The following is a 22821-nucleotide window of genomic DNA, read 5'->3' on the forward strand; positions in this document are numbered from 1 at the left end:
AATTTATCTTCCTTGATATTCATCATGCTCATGTTACTTCTCCAGACAATACTGCACTCTCACAAGCCTTTTCAAGTTATCTTAAATAGTTATCTTTGGACAGGCTCGCTGTTTCACACTATGTCCAGTCTTTATGCTAAGCTAAGCTAACCCTCTGCTGGTCCTCACCTCATACTGAGCATGCATATTGAACATGAGAGTAATTTCAATCCTTTTATCTAACTCTCACCAAAAAAAACAAATGAACATATTTTCAAAAATGTTTGACTATTCCTTTAAGGGACCCTTTCCCAAATTTAGGACTGCCATGGCCCAATTTGAAATCTAAAAATCGTCTGCAGCATCATTTATTTAGTAAATAGACACAAATGCAGTGCACATTAATAATCCATCCACACACACCAAACAGTTTTTAAATGTTCATATGCATGCACTGCATGTGCAACATAAGCAACCAATCACAGCTGGGCTCAGTGTAATATTTGATGATTTGACCATAAATTATTCACAATAATCCATCCACATAAATGAAACAATTTGCAGAACAACAAATGTAAGACATTAAAGGGATAGTTCACCCAAAAATTAAGGTTGGGTTTTTAGTCCATAAAACACTGCTGGAGTTTCACAGGAAAACAGCGTTGCAGAATCTCAGAAAACAACTGAAGTGAATGTTGACCAGTTTTTCAACAGGGAAAAAAAAACATAAAATGCCTCCATACTGCTCATCTGGTGTAATTCAAGTCAAGTTGAAAGACATAATTTACACCATGTTTTTAGCCTGATTCTTCAGCGTGGAGCCACCGTCTAAACTACACGTAGAACTTCACAACAACAAAGGGTTAACTTAAGTGGACACTGCAGTTGGCTGAAAACAACCATTAAGGAAATAAATCATTGCTGCATGGATACTTAATCATCTGTCGTAAATCTTAATTAACAATTTGATGCCACTTATTCGTTTCTTTAACTCAGGATCTGTAAATGTGATTTATACACATTGCTACACGTTGTTCTATCAGAATAAACAAAGAGGAGTTGTAAAGGAGAGTTTGTGTGTGTGTGTGTTTATGTGTGTGTGTGTGTGTCTGTCTGTGTTCGTGTGACTGCAGGTAAAAGCGAGACGCCCCCGGCCCGTAAAGCGATCCTAACACCATGAATAATGGAGCGTGCCGTGGCAGAGAGGATAAGTTCTCTGTGCAAGGCTCCTTTTTCACAGGGCTTTCTCCCGTGGGTCACGTGACTGCTGAGGTGAGGTGACAGTAATTTTTCATGAGTGTTGTGTGTTGGTTGTATGGCCATATATTGCCCAGGTGGGAGACGTCCAGGCAGCCCATCGCTCCCTCCGCGTGTCCCAAGTCCTGTACACCTGCAGCCGGACACGCCACAGGCCGCCGTGAACCCCACGATCCCAGAACCTCCCTGCAGCCAAGGGTCAAATGAATTGTCTTACACTATTAGAAACTCAAGGCAGCACTTACGAAACTAAAGGCCGGGGAAGTGGATGAATAAAAGATGCCGTCGAAACAGAAAAAATCCACAGCTTCAGGGGAAACTGAAGAGGTTGATGACGAAGTGGAGGAAACCGAGCCAAAGTTAAAGGAGAGGAGCAACGGCTTGACCCGTGGGGACACCACAAAAGGAGAGAAGAGTCGGAAGAAACACAAGAGCGCAGAGAGCTCTGAGAATCAGGAGGCCCCAGAGAAAGAGAAGAAGAAAAAAGAGGGTGATAAAGTCAAGAAGAAGAAAAAGAAACCAGACGACGATGCTGAGGCTGGTGCTGTGATTGAAAATGAAGCAGAGGAGGGTGAGCAGAACAATAATGACCCCACGACCAATTCCAAAAAGGAGAAATCAGAGAAGCTCAAAGAAGAAGTGACTGAGGGCGCGAAGGAGGAGAAGAAGAAAAAGAAGAAGAAATCCTCCGCAGAGACTCCAGAGGGAGAGGAGGAGATGGGATCCAAGGACAAGAAGTCGAAAGATGGCAAAAAGAAGAAGAAGTCTCACAATGACGACGATGAGGAGCCCTTGATCGAGGAGCAGGAAGAAGAGGAGGACTCAAAGAAAAAGAAGAAGAAGAAGGCAAAGAAGGGATCGGCGGACAGCGATGAAGATAAGAAGAAAAAGGGGAAAAAATCTAAAAATAAACAGGTGGACTATGCTGCGATCTACCAGAACGAGCTGCTGGAGTATCACACAGACTCATCTGATGGATATGAGGATGAGTACTACAAAAAGAAAGGTGAGGATTTGACAGTGAAGCTCACCTGTTGTGTTTTAGGTAAGTCTCCGCTGCATGACACATGTGTGTACCTGTTGAGAGTTTCCAAACCGGTCAAATCTTGAACATAGACGTCCCTCAGTTTCCCTCATGTCTGTGCAGGAGCACCCCGGGGACTCCCTCTGTGATTGTTCTTGGGTGAAAGCTCAGTTATGTTCCACATGAATGGAGCCAAACAGAAGCTCCGGGGCAGACAGGTGCTGGGTGCCGTCCCAGTCTCAGGGGCTGGGAGAACCACCGGGGCCGGAGGCGGGGCCCGGAGCCAGAGGAGCTTTCTTAAGGCAGATCAGAAGTTTTCAAACGTTTTTTTTTTTTTTTTTGTTTTTTTTTGTGGTTAGGTGAAAGTTGAGCTGAGTTTGTCATCGAGTGAAAGTCAATTTAAAAATCCCAACTGAAAGGTCTACTCAGTATCTTTTTCCTGACCTTTCAATGTATTTTGCATTTGAAAGCCCAAACAAAAGCCAACCTTTACCCTGCAGTTCACAGGGTCAAGCATGAATCCATATTCAAATTGAGCAGTTTATTAATTGATCATGTTAAACATTGTCTGGAGAAATATTGTGTGTATTAATAGTAATCTGAAGCCGGTAATCACATTTTACAATCATCAAATTGTATTTTAAATGCTGTTGAAATGTGAGGCACTTTGCACCGTGCAATATGTCCTCCAAACAAAAACTACGATTGAAAACTAAATGAATGAAAACTAAATGATTCAACTTTTGAGACCGAACAGGATCACCGTGTCTGCAGGTAAACAACATTGTTTACCCAGAGTTGACGTTAGCTGCCAGCCTGTCACATGGTGTGGCTAACGTTAGCAGTGCTAGCAGCAGCAGCAGCAGCAGCCAGCTTTGCTTGCAGGTTAATATCTGGGTCTGTACTGAATGTGCTTACAATTTGCTCCAGGTTATATGCCAGTTTATTCTAACGCAGCCTAAGTTTCACTTTCTACATTAAAACACTGTCAAACCGTTCTGGTTTTACAAGCTGTCATCTGCCCAACCTTGCTAATAACAACATCCAGGGCCACAGTTGACTGGCATTGTACCTAAATAAAATATTGATAAAAAGTTTAACCGACATTTAATGGCATACTCAACTAATTGCGGACATCCCTTGTCTAAATCCTGCTCATTAACAATCCTGTGTCTCCAAGAAAGCATGTTAATAATACAAATAATTTCCAATAGCAAATATATTTTGTAGCGTAATGGCCACCAGTGGCGAAACAGGGAAGTGGGCATGTGCTTCAAACTGCGGTAAAAACCCCAATTGAGAGTTATATTTTGAATATGATGTATTCATGTCCAAACATTGCGCCTCAAGACGTATAACAAGTCTTATTTGAACAATGCTATATTCAGTTTAAGGCCTGACTCAGAATATCCAAATGGAATAAGCTGTTTACATCACCAGTATCAAATTCCCAATACTGTGATATTCTGAATAATAGTGGAAAATGAATGTGCATGTAAACATAGCCACTGTCATGCATATTTTATTTGTACTTCTGACAAAATGTAATGTAATTCAAGATCCACTCAAAGCAACTACAGCAAGATATTGTTTTTAAGGTTATGTTCAGGCACTCACAGCATTTGGTTACAGTTAGGGAAAGACTGTGGTCTAATACTGAAAAAGTCAAACGAGCTGGAGCACAAGACAGGAAGTGTTTCATGCATTATTAAACCAAAACTATAATCTTTCTTTTATCTTAACCAAAGTGCTTTTATTGCCTGAACCCAACCACACTCTGAACTCAGAAACAAATTAGTATTAATGCTGTTTCGAGGAGGCAGGGTTGCCATAAAGGAGCATTTGGAAAATGCATCACGTGTCTGTATTAAAAGGTGTTTTGAATGAGAAAAATGCACAAAACATCTGAACCAAAAAGCTTTTTATCGTGTTGATGGAGTTCTGAAAATGTCACATTTCAGTGTATTTTCCAGCATTTTCACCGCCATATAACTGCAGCCATCGAGTAACTGATTGAAGTTAATGCACTTTTAGCTCCTGATCTTTGTGGGAAGTATGGCAGGAGCATCAGTATCAGTGATAACATGCCTGTGTGCATGTCCTTTGTGCCTCAGCGGCTCTGACACTCCCAAGGAGTTTATCACGGCTCAGTTTTACCAGGCCACTGTCTATGCGATTTTATCAGGTGTCTCTCTTTCTCTTTAATCCGGCTTTAATAGCTCTGCTCACTGTTAATTAGGTATCCATGTCCCTATCGGATCGACTTTGGTCAAATTGCTCTTTATCAGGCCTCTGCCTCTCCTTTCCTCCTCCCCTGGATGTTTTTAGGTAATCTGCCCGTGTCCTCGATCTCTGCGTCCTCTGCACATCTCATCGAAATTTTTACGTTTTTAAAATAAATATAAAATGATTTCAATATATTTACTCTTTAACTCAAGTCTAACTTTTCACAATATCCACCCAGGACACCCTTCAGAGAGCCAAGTCCCCTGTTCAGGCTGGACGTCACTTTATCCTCCATTGTTTCTGTCTGACCAAGTTTGACCCAACGTCCCACACCAAGAGAGTGTCCCACACCTCCCAGTCGAGCTTACGTAACCACAGCAGAGACGAGTTTACATTTACGTACAGCAAAGCAGCAGCAGGACTATAGAATTACCACTGCATAGACCAAACTATGGAGTCACAGGCAACAGCCAATCGCCGACTAATCTCCTGCTGAAGATTTAATGTTGTTACTGTAACTCAAACTCAGGCTGGTTCGCAGGTGTGACTCTCAAAAACATACAGAGTCTTTGTGTGTGTGGTGGTCATTATCAGCTTGTTGGATTCATGGTGACAGAAGGGGAGAGAAAAGTGACTCACACAAGAAGTAGATCTGATTATACGAAAACAACGGACACAAACAGGCTACATCATCTTACTGGACAGAGTTAACAGCCATGCTAGCAGCTCTGAGGCTGCACACAGGCACAGTGAGCACGAACATGCTAATATGCTCAAAATGACTAAGCTAACGTGCTATATAATGTTTACCATGTTCCCTGATTTAGTTTTGTTAGCACGCTTTTGCAAATTCACACGAAACAGGGGTGGGACCAAGTCATTGTTTTGTTTTGCAAATCGCAAAGTCTCAAGTCTTTGCACTCAAGTCTTAAATCAAGTACCAAGTCAAGAAAGGTAAGTCCTGCGTTAAGTCCCAAGTCAAGACAGGCAAGTTCAAGTCCCAAGTTAAGAGAAGTAAGTTCTAAGTCAAGACAAGAAGACAAGAGACAAGTTGCAAGTCAAGTCCCAAGTAAAATCTTAAGTCAGGACAGGTAAGTTCCAAGACCAGACAGACAAGTCCCAAGTCAAGAGAAGCAAGTCTTGAGTCAAGTCCCAAGTTCTAAACTTTGAGTCCTAAACAAATAATGTGTTCTTCACCAAATTGCCATTTTAACAGATTGACTTCCTGTTCTTTGTGCAACTTCTAATGTTAAAGTTCTGATCTGATCTGACAGGTGCTCTTTGGTGAGGCAGGTCAAAGTACAAAAAGACAACAAGACCCAGGAAGTCTTAATGTAAAGTTGTGCAGACAAACACAGAGAAAAATTCTCCTCTAGGTCTTAAGACTTAGAGTCGATATGCACAGGTCTGGCTGTTTCATCCATCTAATAGATGTTGAGACATTTCAGTCTGGATAAAAGTGTTTGACCTACTGACCAACAGACCAACTTTGCCATCTGTAGAGCCATGATGCTCCAGGCCTGGTTAGAAATGTAAACAGACAGCGACCTTCTCTTCGACATCTTCTCTTCCCCTCTTCTATACGAACACCTCAAATGACACATAGTCATGCTGAGTTTTCGTGCTGTTTACCTCCCCATCAACTCAGTGGCTCGGTCAGACAAAGAGACACATTTGTGAAATGTGAGAGATGCTTGGCTGCTGTATCACACCAGACATGGATTCTCTGCAGATTCGCCGCATTGAATTCCCTGGCAACCGTGCATGGAAGGAAACATAATGCTGCCTAATGTTTATAGATTATTGGACACTGTCTGAGGATGTGACTTTGTGTTTGTCCTTTTGTTCAAGTTTTTACTTTTTAAATTATAAACTCCTCCTTTGATTGACTTGACTCAGAATTCTTCTTCTCCTCTTTCTTTCAGTGTATGAGGTGGTCACTATCACTGGTGATGTGAAGGGAGCCGGGACAGATGCTAATGTGTTTGTTACCCTTTTTGGGGAGTTTGGAGTCACGCCCAAGGTTCACCTGGCCAGCAAGTGAGTTTGAAGTATGATGATATAAGTCTCTAAATCAGGTCTCAGTGAGTCACTCTGCTCTAATTTGCTCACAGTTGTAATATCAGTTGATTGATTAAATGAGTAATTTCATTCTGTTTCACTTAATACTAGGGGTGTAACAATATCATAAACTATGTTATGATAATATCATGATAAAAAAAAATCCACAAAATGCTTTATTAAATAATGAATCACACATGTAAAAGCATTTTGTTCTTATTAAAGTGTTTCTGCTTTCTTTCCTTAATAAAATAAATTAAAAATAGCCAGCCATGACCTAAGCATGTGCAAAAAATTAGCATGAATTGGCAATGAATGATTGGCAATGAATGAATGAAAAGAGTACTTTATTCTCCTTTCTCCTCCCTTTCCTGTCAATTTTCAGCTGTCCTGTTCAATAAAGGCACAAAAAGACCCCAGTATCAAGACCTCTTTTATTGTGATATATATTGTTACATCCCTCATCAATACATAATGTATAATCTGTAAGTTTAGCGAGTTTAACACTATTTGAATGTCAGCTGTTAACTTTTAATCTTTTCTATTCCTCTCTGAACCTTCAGCACAGAAAAGAGGTATTTTCTAATCAGTCTGTTAAAGGATGGTTATGATTCTGTCCTTGTGTTGAGTTGTATTGTGCACATAACACTGTATGAGACATCATTCCTGCTCAACGTGAACCTTGAATCAAGACAAAACCAATTAGGATCTCTCTGACCTGTTTGTCAAAACCATATCAACCTGAAACTTCAAAGTCATTTGATGTCAAAGAAGCAGAGGATGTTCATAGCAAAGGTTTGGTTGTGGCGCAGGAATCTCTCTCCTATACAGTCGTATAAAGTGTCCGGACACAGAATATCTGGAGTAAGGAGGAACTATGTGGCATGGCCGGTCTTCTTTTCCATTCAGAGGCAAATGAAAGAAGACCACGATGCCATTTCTGAGGATGATCAAATGACTCTCAGGGGATCTTATCAGCTGCAGGCTCCCTTTATCTCTGCACACATTGATTGACAGATAGGGTTACCTGTGCAGCGTATAGGATATACCAACTTATTGTAAGCCACACTGGACCATGTCACCCACACCTTGTGGTGGTCTCATTCATCCACCTCAGACAGCATCAACATGCTATGTATTCAGTATCTCCATGCTGCGTGGCTGTAGTGCTGCTCAGCTGATGAAATACTATACATGAATGTTGATGAGTCACTTTTGTCATATAAGAAACATACCGCATAGTAAGGAGTTTCACCTTACTCCAATATATATTAAGTCCTGCCTGTATTGTGTAACGATCGATTAAAACTTTTCAACATGATACAGGTAAGGGAGGGCTGCTCTGTCTCCAAGCAGAGGCCCCGTTCAGACCTGGTATTAACGTGCGTCCTGGGCGATCCGATCACAAGTGGACAGCTCTGAGTTCATGAGTTCACACCTTGCATTACAATACTTCTCCAGATGCCTCTCAGGTGACCACTTGAATGCCTATTACTTCCCATTTGGCCGTTCAGTATGAAGATTTCGACTGTTTGTTCCTTCTTTTTAGTTCAGAGCTACGCTGGGCCTCCCAAATCAACACAAAATGAAGGTTCCTTGTAGAAGATTTAATGTATTGCATTTAATTCTGAATTTACAAGAGGACGCATCTGATTAAGAATTTGCTGTGGGTGTTTCATTTCCCCTCTGTATGCAATTAAACGTGCAAAATGCATTCTTGTTTTTAATGAGTGGCTCAACAGTAGTAGCCAATAACACACAATCGTTTTTCCATAAATACTGAAATATTTTAAAGGTACAAACTGCAACATTTTCCCAAAAAGCAAACAAACAATTATAATCCCTTTCCCTTTCATCCCTTATATGTGATGGTGCCTGTATCTGCAGAGACCTTACCCTTTTCCTGTATTTCCTTATTTTTCCCTCATTGTTTTGCTCAGGGCTTTTCACCAACCCAAATTGAAATCCTGACGCCTTTCCAAGCAGCTTAGACAAATCGTACTGACTCTAACTTTAATGCATATAATTTGCAAATTTGCAAGAACGCCCAAATGATTAAGAATTTGTCATAGACAGTGTTTCAGAAATGTATAAAGTTCCTCTAAAGAGGAGTTTGAGGATATTGTTGTTACAAGTGTGTTCACATCTGGTGAAGACTAGTTTTTATTACAGTGAACCAAATGATAGATTTAGAAGATGTCAGTAGAGTTGGTGATCCTTCAGTGTAGCCCAGGACACACTGTGTACACACTGCTAAAGGTCCGAGTGATCGGACCTGCGTCCTGTGTGCGTTCACACCTGTGCTTAGAGAGCTGTCCACTTGTGATCGGATCACCCGGGATGAATGTTAATACCAGGTCTGAACAAGGCCACAGATTAAAAATGCAACTTTTTTGAAATTCACTGTGATTACAACAAATTAAAATTGCATGAATTTCAAAGTTTGCATTTGGTTTGCGTTTTGACATAATCAATGTTTCCCCGTCATTCTCTTACAGGTGGTTTTACACGGAAACAGAGAACGAGGGCATGTATTCATGTGTGCTGGACAGTATTTCATTCTTGGCAGTTTTTCTTTACAGTATATGACACTGTGCACCTTAATTATGGAAGCCTTGGCAGGGTCTGTGGGTTGAATATTGTAGTGAGAGGAGAACAGATGGAGATGTGGGTCAGAGACAAAGGCGGGCATTCTCTGTTAATGAAAAAGAGGGTGTCTGATTCTCTGTGGTTGGCAGAGGGGCTCCTCTGAGCACACACAGGCCCGGTTCGCCTCTGTGAGGGGTAGAAGTACGTGAGGAGGAGGAGGGAGCGCTGAAGTGGCCGAGCCACGGGAGGTTTCAGATTATACCTCTGCCGTGAGACCACCAGAGCTCCATAAGCCGATCAGTCTGAGATGTAATTTACTGTTCCAGAGTTCACCTCAGTTGTCTGTCTGGACTGTGTTTCTTCAACCCCCATAATCTCTCCTGATCAAACAGAGCATCTTTCTCTGTCATACAAAAACATACACGCAATTCATCTTTCTTCCATGTTCTGACATTTTCCACGTTTCCTCAATTTACAGAAGCCGAACTGCATTCGAGAAGAATAAGACAGATGTTTTCCGCATCAAAACACACAACGTGGGGCCTCTGAAGAAGCTGAGGTACTGTACAGCAGATTTAAAAGATTATTTGAAGTGGGGTTAAATGAGGGCACTGAACCTTACTTAGTGTTTTACCTACAGGTCGACAGGTTCAGCAGCAAAACGTATTTCAGCCACCTAAAAATATCAGTATCAGTTTAAGTGTCAGCTATATTTAGAATACTTAAACTGCTTTACTTGCCATTAAACATCCTTTTCCAACGGGAAACTGCTGCTAAATATCGCTTCCTCCAAACCACACATGGGAGTAAGTCGCACCTGTACAAGTCACAAGCAAGTCTCAAGTCTTAACCCTCTAGTCTCAAACAAGTTACTAGGGTGTAAGTCACAAGTCAAGTCATACAAAACTCTGATTATCTCCCCCAGTTTCCACATTTAAATCACTTAAAAGACAGTGAAAACTTGAATTTTATTGTCAACATGATTGATGCTGATGTTGCAGCCTGATCATGTGCATGCATATAAAACACAAACAAGCAACGCCAAAACAAAAAAATACAAAAAAGGAAAAATATTTGTTTGGAAGTTACATTTTTAGCAGTTCATCCTTTCTCTTTGTGTCTTTATCTAAATCATTCGGTCCTGTCCGCAGTCTTTGTCATTGTTTTTGGCTCTGAATAAAATCCCTTTCTCCCACTTTTCCTCCAGATGTGTTTCTTGTAGTCTCAGGCGATGTGTCAGATTTCTGCGACTATCCCTATCCACCGTTTCCTGTCAATGGGGAGTCACTTTATCCCATTTCCTTCTTATAGCTTTCTTACTAGCTGTTAACAGTCTTTTGATCAAATACCTAACCCTTATCCTTCTCTTTAGTACAATTAAAGTTACAAGGGTACAGTACCATGTAGCTCATAGGGATGTAATACCCAAATATCTTCATGTACAGTTTTCCAAAACTTTGATAGTTTGTGGCATTTCTAAAACTTAGATATTATAATGTCCCGTTTGGTGTTTGCCTGGCTGCAGCAGATACAGGAAAAGCACAGCTACAGGTCACTGACAACATCACAGTTTATGCTTCATAGTTAAGTATACCTCACACAGGATAACAGCAGCTTACAGAGAGGATCACAGGAACGCTTCTCACTTATTTTCCAGCTGTGCTGCTGGCCATCAAAGGATTTCATCCAGTGACAGAAGGTTAAGCCCCATCTGTTGCTGGGAGTTAGTGTCTTACTCCAGTGGAGGCTGAGTTACATCACAGCCGCCAGACGTGAACATGGAAATGAGGCAGGAGGACACATTTAAAATTCAGTGAGTGCAAAAACTAGAGGAGGTGCTGCACCACGGCTCAGAAAATGAATAACTATGGAAGTGTTGCTAGTAAGTTGTCACTGTATTATCAAACTACAGCTCCCACAATCAAGAGTAATTTGTAATATTGCTGTAAACAGTCTATACAGCATTATTACCACCAGAATTATTATAAAATCAGATGGGATAGCAAGGCTTTTTGCAGACTTTTCAACTCATGTTAAACTGCAGTAATCCTCAAATAAAATTAGGTACAGGTCCTGATGTTTATAGGAGCCTGCAGCACTTTATATGCACATCTGTCTACACTGCATTGTGTGGAGCCCGAGCACCGCAGGTGTCTGGATTATTGTGTGGGCGCTGGCAAGCGACTGTTGTGATAAGTGTTTCAGCTTGGGAGCAAAAGTGGCTGTTTTCACAGCTGTCTTTGAGATTTCAACAGCGAGTCATGTGATCAGCTTTCTTCAAATGCTACCAGGACTGGTTCCCAGATTGTTCAGATTTTGGAGATGAAATGTTTGAAAAAAGTGAATATTAAAAGTTTCAACTGCTGCTGTATTTATAATTCAGCCTGTGAGAACATAAGACACCTCGGGTCCAAAGACGCCCTGGTAGTCTAATGTCTTAGTGACATGTGACACAGATCACTGTACTGCTCACACTACACAACTTCCTGCCTTGTAATCAGGATTCTTGAAGTTGTGCTTTGTGCAAAGCCTGGGCGATACAGCTGAAAAACCTATCATGATAGTGAAGTTTTATATCGATCGATATTGATAATCGTTGATCATGTTGGGGTGGGAGCGGCTGAGGGGATAAAATGAGTAAATATCACGATATTTCTGACCAAATACCTCAATATTGCGACAGTATTGTTGGGATGAATATTTGTGCTTTTGCAAAATATTGACCTGATTAAATTTTCTGGTAAATAATCATCAGTAATGTGGATATAATGACTAAGCAAGTGAGCTTCATTATGACTTTATAATTACTTTTTGAGCATTTTGTTCTACATATAGGCTTTTCTAGCTGCTGCTTTGTTGCTCTTCTGTCTCTCCTTCTCGATTCTTCTCCTCCCACAGCCTGTGTCTGCTTTCATTGGCTGCAGCTCGCTGCGTGGCTGGCACCCCTGACATGAACAGATATTAAACCCGCCTGATACCTTCTGGGCATCTGCAAGACATCACCGCGCTCTCACGTTGCCTCTTCTCACAGTTCACACACAGCTATCGAGTGCCAATAGGTCTCTGATGAAGCTTTTGTTGGCAATCTCCAAAAACTGTTTGGCGAAAATCAGGTCTGCAGGGCTCCTGTGTCATCCTGTCATTTCTCGACTGTTGACTTCTAGAGGCACAAAATAGTTCCCTTTTCCAAACTCACTATGATGTACCGATCACCAATGCAACAGTTCATTATTCATAGTTTATCTGTTTATTTGAAAGGGGACAATGTACATTAATTAACATTCAAACCAACATCAGTGCACCCAAGTTAGCTAAAGGCTAGTTTTCATCTGCATTTCCTTTGCATAACAATAAAGGTTTACTGGTTATTAGTAGGCCAACTGCACTGAAGTCAGTGAGAGTGAATGAGGATTGTGTGTTAATCCTCCCGTTTCTCTTGACTGTTGTGACACATTGTGACTCCTTTAAAGGTTGTTTAATCCACATATGTTAAAACAATCTACTTGCAGCTACGTCTCATTGTGTTATTCTACCCCAGTCTTCATGATATTTCTGCGTCTGAACCACAGCGCTTTAAAACAAAAGTCTCTGTTTTTTGGTATTTACCTCTGCAGAAAAACAAAGGCCTGTGTGCATGTGATGTGGCAAACTCATTTGTGATTACCTGCAGGCTGAATTCATGTCACACTCTGACGGTTTGACTCCCCAGGATCGAGCACGACAACACGGGGATGAACGCCAGCTGGTTCTTGGACCGGGTGGTGGTGACCGACATGAACCGGCCCCATCTGCGCTTCTATTTCGCCTGCAACAACTGGCTGAGCCGGGAGGAGGCCGACAACCTGTTTGTCAGGGACCTGCTGGGCAGCCTCAACCCCATGGACGTCCCGAAATGTAGGTCACGCTGGGACAAACACACGCAACACAAAGCAAACACAGAGGTTTACAAAGGTTAAAACAAAATAACAAAACAGTTGTTTAAAATTCCAAATACCTCCAGCGCATTTCAGAGAACCACAGGGCTGGAAAACAGAAAGGCTGCAGTTTTAAGATGTCCAAAAACAATGTAAAATAGTTTGAGAGCTCTGATAATTATTCTAATGTCACTTTCTCCTTCAAATCAATTTGATACCGATGTTAGACTGTTTTTCTTTTTTCCTATTTTAAAAATATATGTCCTATTCAAATACTGAATGGCTGAATGAGTTGAGCCAAGTAGAATGACATACTTTCATATCATCATTTATTTATTAAATCCTCGGAAAACAGCGAGGGAGAAAACTCATTTACAAGTACAGACACACAATAAGAAAACAAACAGCTAAAATTATCATGCTTGGAGGAAGCAATAAAAGAAGAAAAGATGGCTAAAACAGGTAAAAATTAACAATGTGTCTTGGTGAGATGAATAAATAATAAGAGCAACTAAAAAAAAGAATAAAAACAACAGCAATTACAATCACTAAAACTGGCAATTAAACCCTGGAATCGTCTCAATAGTATTAATGATATTAATGGTGACATAAAGCCACCACAAATGAACAGAAAAGAGATGGTTTCAAGTTGTTTTGCTGGTCTCTAATTTCATGGTAAGTAGGTGGTAATTAGCAAATTATATATTTGAAATTTCTTTGTAATTACCACAGAATTGCCCAAACATTGGCCCCAAATTTCATGTTAAGTAGCTGATAATTAGCAGGTAAGGTATTTGAAAATTCAATGAAATTATTCTAACATTTACCCCAAAGTTTCTGTGCACTTTTTCAGATCAGCTCAGCTGTCATTTATATCTAATATTCACATCAGAGCAGCATGGGATGAATTTTAACTGATTACAGGCATGTAAATTAATTGTTACAGCTTCATTTCTAAGTAGTTTCTGTCTAATGTTTATTGAGCCACTGAAGTAAAAATATATAGAATTTTTGGGGTAAATTTGGGGCTAATTTCATATAAATTTCAAGTATGTCACCTGCTATTTATCACCTGAAACTGGAGTCCTGTAAAGAACATGTCAGGACATTTTTTTTTTAAGAAACTTGACATGTTTGTGCCTTGTGTCAGTTGGCCAGTTGTACCCAGAGGTGTCTGATAGCCCACAGATCTTCCTACTGTGTCAGGTTGAATTTGATCAGAGAGTAATCCTCAGGTAAACCACCCCGTGTCCCTCTGCTGCAATGTGATCTAACATCTTAGTACCTGCAGCCACTCAAGCAGAGCAGAGCAGAGCTGTGAGGGAGTGGTCACAGCAATATGGCTGTAACTCACACAACGCCGTTATGAATATTTAACCTGGAAACCGGCTCAGTGTGAATTAGCAAAGAACCTGTCTAATGACGAGCGACATGTCCAGCTAATTATTATTATTACATCATGATACTTATTGTGTAACTCGTCTAGGCTGAAAGACACAGATAATTACCGGTGCATTATTTATATAAATTGCTGTGTTCTTGATTTTTTCTGTTTCACATTTCTTGTCTTGCAGTAAATAAATACATAGTGAGTGTTTTCACTGCGGACATGAAGGGAAGTGGAACTGACGCAGATGTCTTCCTAAACATCTTCGGAGAGAACGGTGACACAGGTACGACTGCAACTAAAGATTTTTTTTCTTTTATCTCTCAATTGATTAAGCACATAGTCCACAAAATGTTGGAGAATATTGAGAAATGTCTGTTGTCATTTCCCAGATCCAAAGGAGACATCTTCAATTAGCTTTTGTCTGATTTACAGACCAAAACAGTCCAAAAGATATTAAAATGGTGAAGAGAAAATGGTAAAACATCACATTTGTGAAGAAATGTTTGGTATTTTTCAGTAGAATGTCAAAACATTAGATGATCAAGCTTCTGTTGATAAATAATATATTGATCAGTTAATCATTTCAACGTTAGTCATGCTAGGCAGAAATATTGATATATAGATAAATATTGATACTAAATATTTGAAATGCTTTGAATACTCATTTTTGCAGTAAAAAAAAAAGTAGAAATACTGTTTTATATTTATTATAACTGTAATGACTGCAGCTTTGTCTTTTGTTCCACATGAAAGGAGAGAGACGACTGGACAGCGACAAAGACAACTTCGAACGCGGCTCAGAGGACAAGTTTACAATAGAGGCGCCAAACCTGGGGAGGCTGAGGAAAATCACCATCGGCCACAACAACAGAGGCTCATCAGCTGGATGGTTTCTAGATAAGGTATGTAAAAATCACACATGATCTTTAGAGGCGTACGCACGCGCATGAATACACTCATGATCGTGCATAATGTGTCTCTGCAGGTGGTCATTGATGACATGGGGAATAAAGAAGTGTATGAGTTCCCAGTCAATCGCTGGTTCGCCATGGACGAAGACGATGGCAAAATACAGAGAGATGTGTTGGTTGGATCCATACAGCCAATGGGTGAGAACAACACAGGACACTATTTCACATATTTTTATCTTGGCAAATAATCTAAAACTAGACTGCAGGTATTTGTGCCTAATGTTTTGTCTCTCAGGAGGATAAAATGGCTTTTGGACACATTTGTAGAAACAGTGTCTAACTTCAGGGCTCTAGGGAGGCGTTTCCTGTGGCAGGACATCTGACATTTGAGGGTCGGCATTGCTAGAAGAAGCATTGTCAATTTCTTTTTGTAAAATATATATTTTGGGGGCTTTTTGTGCCTTTTTGATACGACAGATATGACAGGAAAGGGGGAGAATGACATGCATCAAAGGGCCGCAGGGAGGAGTTGAACCCACAGCTGCTGCAGAGGACTCGCAGCCTCTGTACATGTGGCGAACGATCCCCCAACTGAGCTGCCACGCCACCAAGCGTTGTCAATTTCTGTGGCGCGCTACTGACACGTCACAGGCCTGAATACAGGGTGTGATCTGCAGGGGAGCCAGGGGGAGCCTGGCCCCTCTTAATAAGACACGAGCACCCCTGAAAACATGTTTGAAATTTCGGGAGGTCTCTGAAATATTGATAATATGCATTGCTGGTTTGTTATTTGACCTATCTCTGTCTTCTTTGTAGGGATTAAATATAGCACATCAGTCTTCAGACACACCTTAGAATGCAATTATTATTTATAAAGTATTACATGTGGCAGACACACTGCAGGGAATTAAAAAAAAACAAGGATATATTGGTTGATTTTTCTTGCATCTTTTTAGGAATCATATACAATGTCCAAGTGATGACCGGAGATATTAGGGGCGCAGGCACCAACTCTAAGATCCACATGGTCATGCACGGCTCCAAGGGCGTAAAAAACAGCGGCAAAGTCTTCCTGGAGGGCGGTGCTTTCGAGCGCGGCCTCATCGACATTTTCAACGTGGAGATCTGTGAGCTGATAAGCCCGCTCAGCAGGGTCACCATCGGCCACGACAACGGGGCTGTTGGTGCTGGATGGTACTGTGAAAAGGTATTACATGTCTGTTTTTTTTTTTTTTTTGGTAACTGAGTGATTCTCAAAGTGTCAGTCACCTACAGAGGAGCCATTTCCCTTCTAGGTGGTGATATACTGTCCGTTCACGGGCATTGAGCAGACATTTCCTTGCGGGATGTGGCTGGACGAGGACGAGGGGGACGGACTGATTGAGAGGGAGCTGTACGAGATGGTCTCTCTCCGGCAGAAAAAACAGAAGAGTGGGTGGCTTCATTTGACTCACAGACGTCTGCTCAGTGAAATTAAATAAACAACACATATTCTATTTACTGAAAACGAATCCAAGTTGCATTTTACAGAACTACCTCACATGTTTGCTTCTTAAAAAACTAGACTACCTTAGGATCAAATCTGCTCCTCTTCTGCTCCAGAGTACCCATGGTCCCTGTGGATTTGGACATCAGATGTGAAGGGGGCGGGGACAGACGCTCAGGTGTTTCTGCAGCTCTATGGAGAGAGGGGCAAGTCTGATGAGATCAAACTGGAAAACAACTCGGACAGTTTTGAACAGGCTCAGCTCGATAAATTCATGGTGAGACCCGGATCATCTGCAGACATTAGTTTCTCCCACAGTAAACTTCTCACACCGATCCACATTATTTCATATTTTTCTGGTGTCACTGTAGATTGAAATGCCAGACATAGGACGACTGCAGAAACTGCGCATCTGGCACGAGAAGAGACACCCGTTTGCTGGGTGGCATTTAGCGAGGGTGAGACCCATTTCTCTGTCTGTGTGATCTGTCAGTGTTTGATGTGAGGTTGTATGGGACACCTGTTTAGTTCCAACAGTAGATGGCGCTCAACATGGCCTCAGTTTGGAGAAGCAGAGTGGAGTACCAGCATGGAAGCTAAGCAATGTACTGCTGTGGACATTTGCATCACTTTATTTGCCGTCAGACAACCTTTTCCCACAAGAAACCACTCTTGTATCAGACAAATATCACTCTGAATTTAAAAGGACTCATCAGAGGGATGTAAAGTACACTAAAACTGATCCTGATTTTTCTGATGGCCCTTTTTTAAGTGGTGAAAATACCTTTTGTTGCTGACCCTGTCCACAGCAGTTCATGTCTTATCTTCCCATGCTGGCGCTTCTTAGACACTGAGCCACTGCCTTCAATTTTTAATGAATTATACAAAAAAAAAATCTTTCTTTTGCAATATTCACTTGGTCCTGCAATTTCAAAAAGCATCACAACATGCATTGCAATCTTTTAAAAAACCTGCTGTCAAATCAGGCATTTTAGTCTGCAACAATCCCAAAACAGACCTGCAAAATCCTGGAGGGACTGGTTATTAGAGCATAGAGCGCTGCTGCCTGAAGGTTAGATCATGAAGTGGATGTCGTGACACACGAGGCTGTGACTTTCTGCAGGTCACTCTGCTCAAGACCCTGACGACGGAGAAATATTCTTTCCAATGTGGCCGCTGGCTGGACATCAATGAGGACGACAATGAGATCGTCAGAGAGCTTCCGGCTACCGGAGCAAACATAGAGGAGCCGCTGCCCTGTAAGAAAAATGCTGAGGATCTAGAGATACTGATCTGTGCAGCTTGTCACAATATGAGCGTCCTTCTGTGTTTTCTTTTTCAGTGATAAAGTATCGTGTCACCATCTGCACCGGCAACGTCAGCGGCAGCGGCACCGACGCCAGCGTCTTCCTCAATATCATCGGTGACCTCGGTGACACAGGGGAGCGACTCATGATCATGAGCAAAAACAACGTCAACAAATTTGAAAAGGGCAACGTGAGCGCAACATCAACACACAACAGAGGCATAACAATAAATAAATATGGTCTTTTAACCAATGTTCCCTCTGTCTGTCTTCTCACAGCACGACGAGTTTCTCATTGAGGCTGTGACCGTAGGTCAGGTGCGCAGAGTGCGTGTCGGCCATGATGGCCGCGGTGGAGGGTGTGGCTGGTTCCTTGATAAGGTGATGGTCAGGGAGGAGGGCCAGCCGGAGTCTGTGGCCATTGAGTTCCCCTGTTTCAGGCAAGGAAACAATATTTTACCCGTAACTCAATCGTTTACTTTCTTGTTGAGAATATCAATGTCGCTCACATCTGTATGGTTAATATGAAGCTACAGCCGAGAGACGATTGACCCTTCGCTAAGCCCCACCTCCAAACAGCAAATGTCCAAACAGCTTAGCAACCATAGAGGTGGCAAGGTTTGCATTTCTCCACGAAATGCTACTTGGCTTTTCATGAGTTTGGACGATGGGGTCTTTTCTTTGGTCTCTCAAAAACATGAAACACAAGAGCACGTGTGTAGGAATGAATTCATCCGCTCTAACATAAGCTGCAAACGTTAGCATATCCAGCTAACTAACACTAGCTTACCAGCTGCAGTAACTTTACCTTCAGCCAAACTTGTGAGACGCCATCTGCATTTGTTCTGTGGGGGTTTGAGGAGGAGGACGTGGACTGATGCAGAATCAAAGTGGGTCGACGACAATGCATCTCTCTCTGGCTCGCTGTCTCTAAGCTAGGTTAGCTTAGCTCTTTGTCCAGCTCGTCTTTCTCGGTGACCCGTCTTTAAGTCCGCTGCAGTAATTAACTCAGTCTCTTGTTTCCTTCATGTAAGATATACCTGCCATATTTGACCATCCGATCAATGTTTGCTGAGATGTAAGCTAGCTTTAGCCTCAGTCGGTTAGCATTAACGTTACTATGTGCGCAGCTGTCAGAATCTGCTTTTGCTTACTTCTGTAAGGATTCAAAGACCTCGTGTTTCGACACATCGACATTTCGATGTTAAATCTGTCACTGTTACCACTGTAAACTGCTAGAATGTAAAGTTTGGCAGGCATAGCAACAGTAACTAAGGAAGGGCGAGCTTAGTGATGGGTCAGTTAGCTTAGCATAAAGACTGGAAGCAAGGGGAAACAACTAGCCAGGATCCAAAGATAAAAATGCATCTGTAGTCTGAAGCTAAGCAATGAACTGCTGTAGAGGGGGTCAGCAGCAGAGTGCATTTTAGATACTTAGAAGACGGTTCACCTAAAAACAATATAAGTTTAAGTGTACCCTAAATTTAGAATATTTTCAAAGGTTTACTTACAGTCAGGCAGCCTTGTCTGGCACGAAACTGCTGTTCCCCAACCCTGGTCCTCAGGGCCCACTGTCCTGCATGTTTTCCCTGCTCCAACACACCTGATTCACATGATCAGCTCGTCATCAAGCCTCTGCAGAAGCCTGACAAACAACCTGATCATTTGAATCAGGTGTGTTGGAGCAGGGAAACACCTAAAACATGCAAGGCAGTGGGCCAAATATCACCCTGTCCAAACCAACAACACAAGTGAAATCAATAACTTTATGTACTGTATACAGGGGTTTTTGGTCTGCCACTGCCCTGATCTGTTAGGCCTGAAATATTCTTGCTTTTAAGAAGAAAGCATTCTTCATTGATCCCCAGGGGGAAATGACATTCTTTTCTTTTGTACATACATACATAGGCCTCAAATACACACACATATACAAACAGGACCTGTAGACATGTATCTGAGAGAGGTGTCAGAGCAAGGGGGCTGCACACATACATATAGTCAGGTGCTCCAAACAGTTAGGGGTTTGATGCTTTGCTCAAGGGCACCCAGGAGGTGAACTGGCACCTCTCCAGCTACCAGTCCACACTCCATACTTTGGTCTGTGTGGGACTTGAACTGGTGACCCTTCAGTTCTCTAGCCAAGTCCTTACGGACGGAGCTACTGCCGCCCCCAAACTACCTTTTATAAGTGGCTAAAATGCATTCTGTCCACAACAGTAGTTTGCTTTGCTTCCATGCAGGTGCTCCTCTCTGCTTCTCTAAAAACAGGTGGCGTGCCAGCTGCTCAAGTATCTCATACAACCGTGCATCAAATAATCTGAAATATCCCTTTAAGATAACTGGCTGATAGCTGTAGCTTTTCCTTTAAAGGACGGTGTGTTTGTGCAAATCACTATTAGTGTTGTTTTTCTCCTTCTTAATTTAGCTTGTAACCCACCAAAACACCGACCAGCTGGACTAAATGATCCAAACAGTCCTATAAGCCTCCTGAACTGGCCACGCTCTCGTTCACTAGTTCTCCAGTGGCGTGTGTTTAAGTCTTTAGGCAGCTGATGGATGAGTTTGGCACGACAAATAGGCACTAAATGCACAGTGGTCAGCCAGCTCTCTGCTTCAGTAACTGGAGCCAAACCGCAAAGCTGAGGTGCTGTGTTACGTCTGGAAAGAGGCTCTTCCTGTCTGTCTGTCTGTCTGTCTGTCTGTCTGTAGCTAGAAATAAAATAGGAACAGTTTTTTGAGATTTTAATCCTGCTTTATACTGGTTGTGTTCTGTTTTATTTATTTATTTATTTAATTATGTTGATAATTGTGATTTAAATTCCTTACAACGATCAAGCTAATTTACATGTTAAGTTGTTTTAAATTGGAGCTCATATATTAGATAAAAATGTAAAGCCATACTTTTTTTGTACAGATTTGTATATTTAAGATTCTTTGTAGGGAGGGTTGATCTCATCCTGCGTTCACTGCTGAAGGATTCAATCTGCCCGTGTCTGTTTGTTTCTCTTCAGATGGTTGGATCGTAATGAGGATGACGGACAGATCGTCCGCGAGTTAGTCCCAGCTGGAGACGGACTGCGTCTCTTCAGTGAGTGCAAAAAGAACATTTCAAAAAGTTTGGAACAGACTTAATTTGAATTGTATTATCAGGATTAGGACTGTGCTTGAATTTGAATATATTCCTTGACAAATGCTCAATTTTCAACATAATCTGGTGAAAACAAAACAAAAAAATGAATTAATCCTGTCTTCATATCTGTCCTTCAAAGCTAGATAAGTCCTCTGTTGATCCCTTACTCTGGAAATTAGCAAGCATTAAATAATCATGATAAAAACAAAATATAAGTTACTATAAACAAAGTGACAATATACACTGATTGTTGTATGAAGGATGCTTCTATAGGAAAAATTTAGATTATAAAGACTTCAACACTCTGGAAATTTTTGGTTTAGGTTCTGCAAAAATGCCTGAAATTAATAACGCTTAATGTAAATTGCATTAATGTACCAACGTCCGTCCTCCCAAGATGTCAGCTATCACATAGCAATAAAGACGGGCAGTGTGAATGGAGCCAGCTCGGACTCCAAGGTGTTTGTCAAGCTGTACGGGGAGAAGGGCGACACCAACAAGATCATACTGGCAGTTTCCGACAACGACCTGAGGAACTACTTTGAGACGGGACGCACTGACGTCTTTACCGTAGAGACGTTTGACATCGGACAGGCAAGTTCTTCACACTGAACTGAGTCTATGGTTAAGACATTTAGTTATGTTGCCTATTTCTATTAAATCCTCTTGTTTTCCTCTGTGTTTACAGATCAACCGTCTCCTCATCGGCCACACTAATGAGGGCTTGCGGGCCGGATGGTTTCTGGACAGCGTGCAGATCTCTGTTCCCGTTCACGGGATGGAGTACACGTTCCCGAGCCACCGCTGGCTCTGCAAAGACGAGGCTGATGGGAAAGTGGAGGTTGAGATCTATCCCAGTGAGATCTTGGAAATTGAACCACGTAAATAACAACATAAAAAAATACTGCAAAGTCAGAGTTCATCATTTTAAACACAGTATCAAAGAGTATATTGTTATGCTCCTCATGTCATAATACTGTGATGTTCTCCAACAGTTATCAACTATGAAGTAACGGTGATCACAGGGGATCTCCGAGCAGGTGGCACCAATGCCAATGTCTTCTGTCAGATCTACGGAGATGAAGGAAAAAGTGAAGTTCTCTCCCTCATGAGTCGCTCCAACAACTTTGAACGTGGCACCACTGAGATCTTCAAGGTCTGTAGAGAGCCTGCGTCGTGTTATGTCAACGAATGTAGGAGATTTAAAGGCATAGCTCAGATTATTTGAAATCAGTGGGGTTGTATGAAGTATATGATAGTCAGTGTGTTGTCTGCAGTGGATGGTAGATGGCTTGCACATGCAGTTTGGAGAAACAGCAGGCACAGTGGTGCAGGAAGTTACGCAATGTACTGCTATGGACAGGGTCAGCACTTAAAAAGGTCCACCTGTAAAAAAAAAAGTTAGTTGTTTTTTGTTATTGTGTTATTTTGGTGTTTAAAGAGATTGGTTCAGATGCACCAAAGTCACGCAATAACACAAACAAACAACCAGATCGAGGCAATGGCAGACCACCAACTCCACCAAAAAACATAAAATAATCCTAACTA

General features: G+C 41.7%; 1 protein-coding gene across 1 annotated transcript in view; it reads left to right on the forward strand.

The window, feature by feature from the left end:
• The first annotated feature begins 828 nt into the window (after positions 1–828).
• loxhd1a (lipoxygenase homology PLAT domains 1a) overlaps positions 829–22821 on the forward strand; it is a 46869-nt gene continuing 24876 nt past the window's right edge. Inside the window, exons 1-19 of the mRNA XM_084746509.1 lie at positions 829–2242; positions 6412–6526; positions 7111–7122; positions 9615–9695; positions 12846–13030; positions 14625–14723; positions 15194–15342; positions 15426–15549; positions 16308–16558; positions 16647–16782; positions 16954–17114; positions 17209–17295; positions 17961–18096; positions 18180–18334; positions 18423–18583; positions 21155–21231; positions 21671–21867; positions 21962–22154; positions 22269–22429. Coding sequence (XP_084602635.1) covers positions 1516–2242; positions 6412–6526; positions 7111–7122; positions 9615–9695; positions 12846–13030; positions 14625–14723; positions 15194–15342; positions 15426–15549; positions 16308–16558; positions 16647–16782; positions 16954–17114; positions 17209–17295; positions 17961–18096; positions 18180–18334; positions 18423–18583; positions 21155–21231; positions 21671–21867; positions 21962–22154; positions 22269–22429 — 3207 coding nt within the window. The 5' untranslated portion in view covers positions 829–1515. The remainder of the gene's footprint in view (positions 2243–6411; positions 6527–7110; positions 7123–9614; positions 9696–12845; positions 13031–14624; positions 14724–15193; positions 15343–15425; positions 15550–16307; positions 16559–16646; positions 16783–16953; positions 17115–17208; positions 17296–17960; positions 18097–18179; positions 18335–18422; positions 18584–21154; positions 21232–21670; positions 21868–21961; positions 22155–22268; positions 22430–22821) is intronic.

This window comes from Lutjanus erythropterus, chromosome 20 (assembly GCF_056507025.1).
Source record: "Lutjanus erythropterus isolate fLutEry1 chromosome 20, fLutEry1.hap2, whole genome shotgun sequence".
Lineage (NCBI taxonomy): Eukaryota > Metazoa > Chordata > Actinopteri > Lutjaniformes > Lutjanidae > Lutjanus > Lutjanus erythropterus.